Below are 14,783 nucleotides of genomic sequence, written 5' to 3'. Positions count from 1 at the left end.
ATTAGGGAGTCACAGACACTTGCAGCAGGCAGGAGAACAAAACAGAGGAAGGGACAAAGTTCCTCCCCATATATCAGCCTTCTCCAGCCTAGTGCCCCCTAGATGTTTAGGGATGCAAATCCCATCAGGAGAGGACTATAGCTCTTATGAGTTTCCAGGGGCATCTAGCTGGCCACTGCAGCAAATAAGATGGTGCACTATATGGTCCTTTGGCCTGATCCAGCCCTGCTCTTCTTACCTACATAGGCAGAGGTTGTCAGTAAAGTAAAACTATACTAAGCAAGCAAACAATTCTCATGTTATCCTTGTTTTAATATTACTCCTTCTATATATTAGATATTACCTTTGGAATATAGGGATCCCAGTCAATGTAGCCTATGTTATCAGTGGCCAAGCGTGCAAAAAGGTTGACTAGGTGCTGGAAAGAAAGAAACCACAGATAACTTTTTCAGTACAAGCTTTGCTCCTGCTTCTTCCCTTAACTGAACAGAGGTCATACATACAAGAGAACTTCAGTACATACAAAATGGGATTAACATTTGGGGCTTAACTTTTGGCACATGGCCAAAAGTTTCAACCAACCAAATTGCAAGGGTACTTGATCAAAATATAATTTCAACTTTAGCCCTGGGGGGTGGGGTGTCAAACACTCTTAGCCCGCACTCCCTCCTCCTCCTGTATGGTAAAAGAGGAGAAATTTAGGAGATTCCCTTTCTAGTTTTAGTTATATGCAGCTTGCAACATTCTCACTTTTGACTTCCAGGTCTCTCGAATGGACAGTCATTTTAATAAGTGTATACTTACATTGTTGTACATTGTCCTGGCACTTTGCAAGTGTGTGATACATAAATGCTTTTGTAAATACTAAATTATAAAATGTAATTCGGGAGCAGAATTATGGTTAATACTAACTAAGATTAATTTCAACAAGCCAGCTTTAGGAACCATGGTTTGTAATTTACTTGTTTGAAACTAATCATAGCTAGAAGCAAACTCTCGCAAACTCCTCCTCCTGGCCATGTGGGAGGAAGGGGTGTGCATACCAAAGACTTGTTGCTGCTTGTGCATGTAATACTAAACCACAGCTTAACGAAGGGTCAGCAACCTTTTTCAGCTGTGGGCCGGTCCACCATCCCTCAGACCATGTGGTGGGCCGGACTATATTTTGGAGAGAGAAAATGAATGAATTCCTATGCCCCACAAATAACCGAGAGATGCATTTTAAATAAAAGGACACATTCTACTTATGTAAAATCATGCTGATTCCCGGACCGTCCGCGGACCGGATTGAGAAGGGGGTTGGGCCGAATCCGGCCCACGGGCCTTAGGCTGCCTACCCCTGACTTAACCGATGTTCACATGCAGCCTATGTCTGCCCCAGGCTTGAAAGCTAACACAATGCTGATGTGAGAAATACAAAATTCAAGGGCCTGAAGTCATGCTTTACTTTACAAAACTCTGACAGTTCAATAATATTTATGGCAAACAAAAATAGAGCCCTTTGCCAGAGCCATATGATTTCTCTGCAAATTAAAAAATCATATTAAACTGGTGTGACCTGAAAGAATTAGAAAGTACACCCATTTCAATGGCCTAGATTTTGACTTTCAGCTTGGAAAAACAACATTACAAAAAGGTTACAAAATGAAAATTTCGCAAGTAAGAATGTAAACAGGAAGAAGAACCCAACCAACGATGGGCTTCTTTATTCAACTACTGGGCACATACGAATCCTAAATAATCACAGCCCACCCTAGAACTAATATTCCTGGTCCAATTGCAACACTTTGGTGACAGGGGGGAGTGGGGGAAAGAAGCCAAAGCAGGAATACTTACTCCTTCCCACTGCGGAAGATTCTGAACTGAAACCCACAGGCCTAGAAACTCATCAAACCAGAGCCTGCAAGACAATGAAATCAGGCAAACAGATTTGTTGCTACGCCAAATTCATCACTCCCATTCTTAATAATAAACACTGCTCCCACCCTAATCATAGTAACAATTAATGCTCGGTATTCAAAATATGAAGTGCTATATAAATATTAAATGGCGCACATAATTATCTCAGAAATCATTACACCATCCCACAATGTCAGTCATTATTAGTTATAGTGCAGATGGTAGATTGTTAAGAGCAGCTTGCTTAAGGCCAGTTAGAGAGCATATGGATGAAGAAGAAGAAATTAAAATGGGTGTTTCTGACTCTGACTGAAGGTTTCAGGCACTTTTCCTAGTCTCATACAGAATGTCATCAAAAGGTGTCCTGTGGAAAACGCCATTTTTTTTATCAGTGGCCTCCAACACCCAATACTGCTTTATCCCTTGGTACTGTTGTCCCCCTTCCCACTCAAATCATTTCTAAACCCACAGTTGGATAATTGAAATTTGATTATTTTATAGCTGCTCCAGACTCCCATCGCTATACAGTGGTGCCTCGCAAGACGAAAATAATCCGTTCCACGAGTCTCTTCATCTAGCGGTTTTTTCGTCTTGCGAAGCAACCCTATTAGCAGCTTAGCGGATTAGCGCTATTAGCGGTTTAGCGGCTATTAAAGGCTTAGCGGCTTAGCGGCTAAAAGGCTATTAGCGGCTTAGAAAAAAGGGGGGGAAGCGAAAAAAATCACAAGACTTGCAAGACGTTTTCGTCTTGCTAAGCAAGCCCATAGGGAAATTCGTCTTGCGAAGCGCATCGAAAAACGGAAAACCCTTTCGTCTAGCGGGTTTTTCGTCTTGCGAGGCATTCGTCTTGTGGGGCACCACTGTATTAGACACTGGCACATGCCTATTAAGGAGTATTTGCCACTACTGGTCACAGAGCGTTTGAAGCAATGGCAAGGTGCCGCTTGGAGATTCCATTGTGATGTTCAATCACTCAACAATCAATCACATCTGAAGGAGGAAACTCAAACGGCAACACACCTTCAAGCCATGCGGCGAGGCTACCAGGAGAAAACATGATAGGGGAAAGCTGGTATTCAGAGACTCAGGAAAGGGAATGACTTTTTTTCATACTAACCATAAAGAGGTCATTTTATGTTCTATTTTATAGAGATGGTGACATGCCTAAAGCAACTCAAAGCTCATAAACAAGCAAGCATAAATCTATAGTGCATACTGACAACTGACTGGCTTGCAAAATAGCCACTGTCTGGTCACCCATGACAAGTAAGAACTGCCTTCTGGTGATCAGATGGGGAAATGTTACAACTGTTAGGGTCTTTTGTTTTGGGTTGGGTTTTTTAGGTTACAATTGGCGTATGTATGTCTGTATGTGTATAAGTGCTACTAACAGTTTTAGATTTGTAAAATTGATTGAGGACTTCAAAGAGAGGCGAGATGCCAGCAGCACAAAATCACTTTTCCATACAATCATTATTCTACCCAAACCTTAGAACCCTGTGCTTGGAACTAAGTCCTGCTGGCTGGAAGGGAGCGTACTTTGAAGGAAGTGCTGTCAACATTAGAAGCTAAAAAGCAACAACGTAAGCTCAGTATAAGACTTAAAAACAAAGCAAAAGCCTCAAAACGCACAAAATAGCAAAGTATGGTAAACAGTATGACACACACACACACTGATAATATCAATAAAACAGAGTGAGTCCATATGGAAAGGCAGCCTCCTTCAATCTAGGAAGTCCAAATATATATAACGTTTGCTATGATGGGGTGTGCCTTATCAGCGTTTGCCACCCATCAGGATGAAAGCAACCACTTATAAAGCTATGCAAGGAACTCAAGGATGGGACACAGTCCAGAGGGGAGGCATTCTGGGGACAGGCACTTTAATAAGTGTGGCTTAATATGACCTTGAAGTGATAAGCCCAAAGAGAAACAACTGAGATATGAAGCCACTTAATGAGAACATCCAAGGACAGCCTGAAACAGCTTGGAGATAAATATGGTGCTGTCTCAACTGATGAGGGCAGAAAATATGAGGAAGCATAGTTTCTGAATGTCTATTGCGTCTAGCTGTACAGTTCGCTATCCAACTTTGGACTGTATTCCATAGCTGCATCTATATTAACACATGCAGCTTGATTTTGTTCTCTCCACTCCCTACCATGTGATTTCTAAGAGACAATTTACAAACAGAGATCATTGTTCCTGCAAAGAGGCAAAACCCTTTTGCAGATTCTAAGCAAGATTTCAAACTTATCGGAGACATGTTCTGCTAATAATAATAATAATAATAATAATAAGTTTTATTTATATCCCGCCCTCCCCAGCTGAGCCGGGCTCAGGGCGGCTAACAACAATCAAATAAACAATCAAATAATAACACATTCTAAAAATATTTCATTATAAAAATTAGTTAAAATCAAATTGATGGCAACCGATTAAACAAAATTCTGTGCAGGTTGCCAGAGGAGGGAGTCAGGCTGCGCCCTGACCAAAGGCCTGGCGGAACAACTCTGTCTTGCAGGCCCTGCGGAAAGATGTCAAGTCCCGCAGGGCCCTAGTCTCTTGTGACAGAGCATTCCACCAGTTTGGAGCCGCAGCCGAGAAGGCCCTGGCTCTAGTTGAGGCCAGCCTAACCTCTCTGAGGCCTGGGACCTTGAGGGTGTTATTATTTGTAGACCGTAGGTTTCTCTGTGGGGCATACCAGGAGAGGCGGTCCCGTAGGTACGAGGGTCCTAGGCCGTATAGGGCTTTAAAGGTTAAAACCAGCACCTTAAACCTGATCCTGTACTCCACCGGGAGCCAGTGCAGCTGGTATAGCACCGGATGAATGTGATCCCGCAGCGAAGACCCCGTAAGGAGTCTCGCTGCGGCATTCTGCACCCGCTGGAGTTTCTGGGTCAGTCTCAAGGGCAGCCCCACGTAGAGCGAGTTACAATAATCCAGTCTGGAGGTGACCGTCGCATGGATCACAGTGGCTAGGTCAGGGCGAGAGAGATAAGGGGCCAACTGCTTAGCTTGGCGGAGATGGAAAAATGCCGCCTTTGTTATAGCTGTAATCTGCGCCTCCATAGAGAGGGAGGTATCGAAGATTACACCCAAACTCTTAACGGACGGTGCTGGCACTAATTGCACCCCCGCAAGAGATGGGAGTTGCCCCCTCGATCCCATATCGTCCCGCCCCAGCCAGAGGACCTCTGTCTTCGAAGGATTTAACTTCAACCGGCTCCCACGTAACCATCCAGCCACAGCTTCCAGACATCTGGTCAGTGTGTCTGGGGCCAAGTTAGGATGGCCATCCATCAACAGATAGAGTTGGGTGTCATCAGCATACTGATGGCAACCCAGCCCAAAACTCCGGACAAGCTGGGCGAGGGGGCGCATAAAGATGTTAAAAAGCATCGGGGAGAGAATCGCACCCTGAGGCACTCCACACACCAAGGAGTGACGCGATGACAATTCCCCCCCAAGCGCCACCCTCTGTCCCCGATCAGAGAGAAACGAGCGCAGCCATTGAAGGACTGTGCCCTGGATCCCCACGTCGGCAAGGCGGTGGTCCAGGAGTTCGTGATCGACCATGTCAAAGGCTGCTGACAGATCTAGAAGAATCAGCAGCCCCGACCCGCCTCGATCCAGCTGCCTGCGGAGATCATCTGTTAGGGCGACCAGAGCCGTCTCGGTCCCATGACCAGCACGGAAGCCGGACTGGAATGGATCCAAAGCAGATGTTTCATCCAGAAACCTACCAAGCTGTTCAGCAACCGCTCTCTCAATCACCTTACCCAGGAATGGAAGATTCGAGACCGGGCGGTAATTGGATAGATCTAAGGGATCTAATGATGTTTTCTTTAAGAGCGGACGCACCACCGCCTCCTTCAGTTCCCCTGGGAATATCCCGGTGCCAAGGGACAAATTGATGATATCCCCCAGGGGGGCCCGCACCTCGTCTGGACACGCTCTAATCAGCCATGACGGGCACGGGTCAAGAGGACAGGTGGTGGGCTTTCCAGCTTGGAGGAATCTGTCCACATCGGCTGGAGATATCCGGTCAAAGTGGTCCAATACTGGACCCGAGGACAGTCGAGGGGCCTCCAGTTCCTTTATTGTATCCAAGTTGGCAGGGAGGTCATGGCGGAGCAACAGGACCTTCTCCGCAAAAAAGCTCGCAAATGCCTCACAGCTGTGTGTCAGATTGTTATTTAAATTTGGCTGTCCTTCAAGGGACGTTAAAGACCGAATTATACTAAATAATTGCGCCGGGCGAGAGCTAGCGGATGCAATGGAGGCCGAGAAGTAAGACTTCTTAGCGGCCTTCACTGCCATCTCATAGGTTTTCATAAAAACCTTATAAGATGTTCTTGAGGCTCCGTCACGGGCACCCCGCCATACTCGCTCTAGCCGTCTGAGGTCCCGCTTCATTTTCCGAAGCTCCTCGGTAAACCAGGGAGCCCGGTTTCTGCGGGGTCGCAGAGGGCGCTTAGGTGCGATCTCATCGATGGCTGCCAGGAGCTGGGTATTCCAGCCCTCAACAAGCTCAGTCAATGAGTCGCCAGGGGGAGCAAGGTCCCGCAAGGCTTGACGGAATCTATCAGGGTCCATCAGCCTCTGCGGGCGAGCCCAAATCGGCTCGCCACCTAAGCAGGGTGGGGGTGGAAAGTCAATCCTGGCTTTCAGAGCGTAGTGATCAGACCATGGCACCTTCATCGAAGGAGACATGATCACATCTATACCGGCGCCAAAGATCAAATCCAGCGTGTGGCCTGCTTGATGTGTGGGGCCCGAAACAAACTGGGAGAGCCCTAGTGTCGCCATGGAAGACACCAGGTCCAGAGCCTGTGAGGAGGGAGTGGCATCAGCATGGATGTTGAAGTCTCCCAATACCAATAGGTTAGGGAACTCCAAGGCCCAGCCGGCCACCGCCTCCAGCAGGCCTGACAGGGTGGCTGCTGGTGCGCTAGGTGGCCGGTACACCAGCCAGACAGCCAAGCTCTCCTCGGAGCCCCACACTAGGCCAACACATTCAATGCCGGGGATCGATGGCGATGGTAGAGCCCTGAAAGAACAATCTTCCCGGATTAATACTGCCACCCCTCCCCCCCGGCCCACAGTCCGTGACTGGTGGAGGACGGAGAAACCCGGGGGCGCCATCTCTCGTAAGGTAACAGTTACCCCTTCGCGCACCCAGGTCTCCGTCACACAAGCCAGGTCGACCCCCTGCGAGGTAAAGAAATCTCGCAGGGTAGCGGTTTTGTTGCCTATAGACCTGGCATTGCACAACACCAGTGAAGGAGGTGAGTAATCCTTGCTCACCCTACCCTTGTCCCTCGGGATGGGGCGCAGATTGGAAGGGGTATGAGCATATCCGTATCTCGATCCCCTTCGCCTATAATATCTGCCCCCACCGCCATACCTCCCTCGCCCCTCCACGGTAGCAATCCCAGGCCTCATACTAACCTCCATTTATAAAATAGAAAACAAAACAACCAAAAACAATTATGCCCAAACAAAACCAATCCCCACCCCACTCAATGTCCGACCCCAAAACAAAACAAAACGGAACAAAACAAAATACATGGATAAAAACCACCGTTCACGGTGGTACAACAAAATAAACAATAAAAACACCTTTAAAACACCTTAAAATATATATAAACATGTTTAACATATGCTGCAGCAGCACCAGTGTCCTTAAAGCTATTACGGGGGTGAGCCTGGGCCCCGCCCCCTAGGCCAGATGGAATGAGCCTGAGGAGGGAGAGGCCTTCTCCAACACTCACGATGCAGCAGCAGCGATGTCCCCGGCCCCAACGAGGCTCCTAAAGCTGTGGCGAAGGTGAGTCTGGGCCCCGCCCCCTAGGCCGGATGGAATTAGCCTGAGGAGGGAGAGGCCTCCTCCAACACTCACGATGCAGCAGCAGTAATGTCCCAGACCCCAATGAGGCCTCTTAAAGCTGTGGCGAAGGTGAGCCTGGGCCCCGCCCCCTAGGCCGGATGGGATTAGCCTGAGGAGGGAGAGGCCTCCTCCAACACTCACGATGCAGCAGCAGTAATGTCCCAGACCCCAATGAGGCCTCTTAAAGCTGTGGCGAAGGTGAGCCTGGGCCCCGCCCCCTAGGCCGGATGGGATTAGCCTGAGGAGGGAGAGGCCTTCTCCAACACTCACGATGCAGCAGCAGCGATGTCCCCGGCCCCAACGAGGCTCCTAAAGCTGTGGCGAAGGTGAGTCTGGGCCCCGCCCCCTAGGCCGGATGGAATTAGCCTGAGGAGGGAGAGGCCTCCTCCAACACTCACGATGCAGCAGCAGTGATGTCCCAGACCCCAATGAGGCCTCTTAAAGCTGTGGCGAAGGTGAGCCTGGGCCCCGCCCCCTAGGCCGGATGGGATTAGCCTGAGGAGGGAGAGGCCTCCTCCAGCACTCACGATGCAGCAGCAGCGATGTCCCAGACCCCAATGAGGCCTCTTAAAGCTGTGGCGAAGGTGAGCCTGGGCCCCGCCCCCTAGGCCGGATGGGATTAGCCTGAGGAGGGAGAGGCCTTCTCCAACACTCACGATGCAGCAGCAGCGATGTCCCCGGCCCCAACGAGGCTCCTAAAGCTGTGGCGAAGGTGAGTCTGGGCCCCGCCCCCTAGGCCGGATGGAATTAGCCTGAGGAGGGAGAGGCCTCCTCCAACACTCACGATGCAGCAGCAGTGATGTCCCAGACCCCAATGAGGCCTCTTAAAGCTGTGGCGAAGGTGAGCCTGGGCCCCGCCCCCTAGGCCGGATGGGATTAGCCTGAGGAGGGAGAGGCCTCCTCCAGCACTCACGATGCAGCAGCAGCGATGTCCCAGACCCCAATGAGGCCTCTTAAAGCTGTGGCGAAGGTGAGCCTGGGCCCCGCCCCCTAGGCCGGATGGGATTAGCCTGAGGAGGGAGAGGCCTTCTCCAACACTCACGATGCAGCAATCCACTGGGGGGGAATGCTCCCGCCCATCAACTTCTAATTACTCCCCACACATACGTATATGTACAAATATTCCCCCAATCTTTTAGCAATAGTTGCTTGATAAAGAAGCTGCAAATTCTGAAAAAGGAGCCAGAATAAAATATGCTTATGCCAAAGTCTGCAGCTTAGGTACACTGGGAACAGATCCTGACCACTCAAGAAGCCATGGCTGAAATACAATGAGCTTCTGTAAGTGTGGCCAACTTTTAGGGCATGACTAAGGCAATATTTTTACTCTCCCCCCCCCCTTGAATTCCAAGCCTCAATGTCACATCACAAACTGCTTTTGAAACTCTCCTCATTCAAAACAAGCTTGCCTAGTGGCACAGGGATATGCTGTTTGAGAAATGCAAGCCTAAAGCACCTTTGGACGCAACTAGTCATGCAAATATTTGCATCAATGCATGGTTCCCTTAAACCTGCTTCGTATTTCATTGCTGACAAACTAAAAAAAGATTCAAAAGAGCCACAGTCCATTCATTACAAATTTTAACCCTTGGCACCATTATTATAGCACTGAAATGCACAGGAGTTGAAAGCCAAATTAAAACATGCCAAATCTATTCACACATGTCAATGACCAGAACCTCTTTAATCAAAGGAATGCCAGCTCCAGGATTGTGGGAGTCCATGAACAAAGCAAGGAACAGGTAGGGTAGGCAAACAAGAGTTCTCTCATGCTGCCTCTGACCTTCCTAAGCACATCTTGCAATATGAAAAAAGTAGTGCACTTGGGATAATGGGAATTTTGCCAGTTTTGAGCTACCAGCAAATGCACAGCCTTACATCCCTTTGGAGACAGGCACTGGAGCCTGAACCGAAAGTCTAGACATTAAAAGGCTTGGGTTTGTTTAAGGCTTAGGGCTCCAATATGATTCTGCACCCAAATCAAGTTATTAGAGTTGGTACATCAGTCAATAAAAAGCAATGGTATCTACAGTATTCTTGCTGTAGAAAGAAAAGAGTCATGCAATGATGCTCAATATCAGCAACTCATTTGCTTCCCACTCAAGAACTAGAACTTTAATTGAATATATATAGAGAGGGGGGGGGAGAGAGTATCAATTGTAAGAGAGTTAATTCTGGAGATCAGCTCTCACGTAAACTGATTAGATCGTTCCTGTTACAAACAGGCATTCAGAATGTAACTCTACAATGAAGTACATGGTGCAGTTCATTACATATATAATTTATTCAAAAGCCTTCCATGCAATAGATTGTTCAGTGAGAACATCTTGAAGTAACTAAGACCAACTCACCTAAAGCCTTTGTGGTGGAGTTCTGGAGGAAGAGTGGTAGGCAGAAACAGTTCAAAGTAAGTGATGGCCTTCTGCATAGTAACATCAAAAGGGCACATTAGCGGCCGCCATTCATCTAGCATCTCGGCTGTTGCATTTTCGGGGAAATACCTAAAGGGAAAGAGGGATGTGATGGGTTGGCTCATATGCACAAGTGGTAATTCAGCAACATATTTAATCAGATGGATAGAATTCACTGTCACAAGGTGCAGCGATAGAAGCCACTAGGCTCAGGCGTCTTTTTAAACAGCAGTGGAGAGAATGAAGGAAAGGTGATCATGGTAGCTAATCAGGACCTCAGTGTACAGAGGCAATAAGCCCTGAAAACCAGTAACGGAGGGAGGGGGCAAAAGAAGATGGGATTGCCATCACTTGCATGGCCTGACTGTGGCCATTCCTAAGGTATCTGGCTGGCTTCTATTCTAGATGGACCTTTTGCCTGACGCAGAAGGACAAAACAGATGTTCTTATGAGAACTGGAAGCAGGAGAGAGAGAGATCATGCATTTAAAGAGTGCATGAGGGGATTGTAGTGATGTGCAGCCAGGTCTCCCAAGCAGAGCCCAGAAGCCATGCTCCCACCCAACAGCCACACACTTGGCGAAAGCAAAACTAAAACTTTGCTTATAAAATGTGTGGCGGTAAAAAATAATCTCACAATAAAGAATAGTCACTTAAATATTTAAGTGTTTAATTAAGTATTAATTAGGAAGATTAAGTGTTTTTTAATGTACGTAAATTTGCTTTTTCTTTTTTCTGTATTTTCTTTTCTTTTTTCTTAGTTCTTTTTTCTTTAATTTTCTTTTTGTAGTATGAGATTGTAAATTCTTTGTATAAGTGTGCAATTTAAATAAATAAAGATTTTTTTTTTAAAAAAAGTTTGTGTCATTAACAGTATGCCAGGTTTATACAATGCTGACAACATTCTTTATGCATTAGTTCCCAAACTACACGAATAGAACAATAAGACTCTCTTTTTTGGAGACCAGTGTTTAGCTTGCCCCAATGGTAGATAGCGGCCCAAACAAGATCTGAGAGGATATAATTCATTTGAAAAGATTTACTTTAAGTATGTCAGTGAATGCATTTCTGTCTATAAAATATACAAGTATAATAGTATGAAAGAAAAATTAACAGCACATTATATGTGAATGCATCTTGGAGAATGAAAAATATAAGGAACAGCACAGTTACATGAAAGGGTTACAATATGTCAGATTAAGATTAACCTGACCCAACTACTTTGTTTATGAATGAGATAGAAGTAGTTCTTAACACAAGGAGTCTTCTAACCAAAAATATGTTCATGTCATAACTGACATATTTATTAACAACAAATAACTATAGTCTTCACTACTGAGTAAGTGGGGAGGGGGGGTTAAAAATTGCTTACACAATTTAATCTCTCAGGGATGCATGTGTTCTATTTTCCACCAGTAGCTTCATGAATTTAAAAGTGCAGTATCTGAAGGGCTTCTGTTGCCCACTGCTGATGGCAAAACCCCATAAACACACAGGACTTCCCCCGCTTCCATAAAAGGCTAACGGGAATGCCCCCTTACCCACATGTAGAGCTATCTTGCCATTTAAGTCTTTAAAGAGAAAATATTTCTCTTCAAGAAATACATAATGGCTTTGAAAGTTGTTAAAAGTACTTACGGTCTACAGTTTTTCACGAGGGTTTTCAAAACACTTTCTACAGAGCTAAAAAAAGAAAGAGAGAGAGAGAAAGGTTAGGTAAATTACATGATCCTATTTCAAGTGAAGTATATCAAGACAATTGCCTGATTGGGCAAAGATTACGATGAAACTGATGCAATTAGACGTCTTCTTGTGTGCATGCAGCAGCTAATCTTCCTTTACTCTACAGACCTAATTACAAGGATTAAAGCTGATCTGCCCGATTCCTGACTCTGCTCTTTACTTCTCCTTGAACATCTGTTGGGACATATAAGAGGAACCACCAATATAACAACTTATTTGATTATGTCATGTTCTGAACTAAGCAACTTTATCAGGTTTTGAATAAGAGAATGAGAAGTCATGTAACAGTCGATAAGAGCTCTGGGATAAAATAAGTTGACTTGTATCTTGTATTACTAAGGTATATTTCTAAAATGCATCAGCTCAACCTAATACAGAAAATGTGTCTATCTCCTGAATAAGTCATCCCTGGACCCTGATGACAGCTATTGATGGACGGCAAATATCCTCTTTACTGGATACAATGCTTCTCTTAAAGAATAATTAAGTTACTATAAAATCTGAATAAGAGCATGCTAGCCCTCAGTTAAATCTTTAAATTGAATCCATGCCTCTACCAGACAAAATGAGCCAAGAGAGACATTTCTGTCTAAAGAAGAACCTATTTATTAATTTCTCTAACAATAATACTTTACACTCTAGCTACCAAACATGCATTTCGTTTTCACCTGATGAAAATAACCTGTTCTAGTTGGTTTAGTAATTTGACCCATCAGTCATGAGTATTTCATTTTCATTTTTAAAATTTCATTTTCATTTTTGCTTTGTTTTGGCAAGAATGGAGCTGGACCAAGGCAGAGTGAAGCAGAAAGTGGCAACGCTAGAAAAAATAAAAGACAAAATGGTCCAGGTCTCAGATTCATGTATTCCTAAACCAGAGGTAGGCAATCTAAGGCCCGTGGGCCGGATACAGCCCAATCACCTTCTCAATCCGGCCAGCGGATGGTCTGGGAATCAGCGTGCTTTTACATGAGTAGAATGTGCCCTTTTATTTAAAATGCATCTCTGGGTTATTTGTGGGGCCTGCCTGGTGTTTTTACATGAGAAGAATGTGTGCTTTTATTAAAAATGCATCTCTGGGTTATTTGTGGGGCATAGGAATTCGTTCATTCCCCCCCCCCCAAAAAAAAAATATAGTCCGGCCCACGACATGGTCTGAGGGACGGTGGACTGGCACATGGCTGAAAAAGGTTGCTGACCCCTGTCCTAAACCTTACAGGTGACTGAGGTGATAGGAGCTTGTCGATGGGGTAAACACTCCTGCGTAAGAAGCAGGGTCATAGTATGGCAGATCCTTTTCTTTCCACCTTCGTCTATGGCCTTCTATACCTCAAAGTGCCTTTTCTCATCTATGGTTGGTGTGCCAGCTATACCCTTTCTTGGATAAATATGACCTTGCCACAGTGATTCGTGCTCTTGAAATGTCAAGGTTAGATTGTAGTAACATGTTAAGCAAAGGTCTAACTTTGAAGAGTGTTTGGATAATTTTAACTGATTCACAATACTGTACGTTGACGATGTGATTGACAGGATATACTGCACTGAGCACATTACATGAATATTGAGAATATAGTTATCCACATTTCTGTCCAATTTTAAGTGTTGGTTTTGATCTTTATAGTCCCAAGTTGTTCAAGACCGGAGCATTTTAAAGGCTGTATTTCCCAATATGAGCCTGCCCATCCAGTAAGACTCCTGATAGCTGCTGTCTATTAGTTGCTGCTGCTCGTCTGTTTAGCATTTATTTTGGGGTTTTAGTTTGTTTTAGGTTTATGTACAAATATACAAAAACTGAACTGATGTAGTTAAACTGAACTGTGGCAAAGCTAGGTAGAGATGCTTAAAAACAAATCTACCTGCCAACGTTTCTCACTTTTAATTAACTCATTTTTCTACACTTTGTAACCAGAAGACATGCACACGTGTACTATGACATCGGCTGTTTCTGTCCAATAATTATAAACACAGAAAGTTTAAGAAGTGCAGTGTGTTAGCCCTCAATGTCCTCTATGAACTACTAAAGTTACATAAAAAGTAGAGTGAAAATAAGCAGTAATGTGATTATCATTGCTATTCAGAGCTACACTGTAGTGCATTTGTGAAGGTGAAACCTCTGACAGTGGTCGATGTGGATTATTCAAGCTGCTAAGCACACAAAGCAATTTTTAATTCAGCTTCTCTGAGGAAAGGGAAAGCTGCCACTTCGGGGGAAAGTAAAACTTCACGGAAGTGATAGGCAGAGACTAGAAATTTTGGGAGTTAAGGAAGCTAAGCAATAAAGAGCCTGGTTGCAAGAAGGCTGAAAGAAGGGCCCAAATGCAGAACCATTTGAGTCAATAAATATTGGCTGATCATGCTAGTCAACATCTTGTTTGGCAGACCCTGACTCCCCTCTTGCCATAGTAAGAGGGGTGAGAAAGATCAAACCCTGAGAATGAACAAAGGATTGAGAAAGAAGGAAGGGTAGATAGAGGCTAAGGCTTGTCCCCTCCTTTTTCCTGCTAGTGGCTCTTCCCCGTGTTTGTTTCCCAAGTTCTGCTCATGCTTTAGAATGAAAGGAGGGACATAAGAGATGCAGCAACATCCATTATGTGACCAGTAAAGTGTTTGTTTCAAACAGGGCAAAGTAAGATAAAACAGCATGACCATATCAAGATGTACTTTTCTTCTTTGTTCTGAAAGTCATGGTGGATTTCTAGCAAAGCCTCAAGAATGTGGAAGAGCTAGCAGCATTTTAAACAACTAGTTGGTGCAACAGAAGATCTCACATCACCTACTCATCTGTGTCTCATTTCATGGTATCCATATCGTTATAAACACTGTGCTCTATGAAGGACA

At 45.2% G+C, this 14,783-nt stretch overlaps 1 protein-coding gene across 2 annotated transcripts in view; it reads right to left on the bottom strand.

Moving 5' to 3' along the window:
• Positions 1–14,783, bottom strand: part of PSME4 (proteasome activator subunit 4) — an 87,229-nt gene that overhangs the window by 55,601 nt on the left and 16,845 nt on the right. For both annotated transcript variants that reach the window (XM_082217230.1, XM_082217231.1), the window contains 4 exons: positions 11,841–11,885; positions 10,144–10,293; positions 1,837–1,900; positions 344–418 (listed from right to left, as the gene is read on the bottom strand). In XM_082217230.1, coding sequence (XP_082073356.1) covers positions 344–418; positions 1,837–1,900; positions 10,144–10,293; positions 11,841–11,885 — 334 coding nt within the window. The remainder of the gene's footprint in view (positions 1–343; positions 419–1,836; positions 1,901–10,143; positions 10,294–11,840; positions 11,886–14,783) is intronic.

Source organism: Podarcis vaucheri (genome assembly GCF_965113315.1).
Source record: "Podarcis vaucheri genome assembly, chromosome: 3".
Lineage (NCBI taxonomy): Eukaryota > Metazoa > Chordata > Lepidosauria > Squamata > Lacertidae > Podarcis > Podarcis vaucheri.
This window is presented reverse-complemented; position numbering and strand designations above follow the sequence as displayed.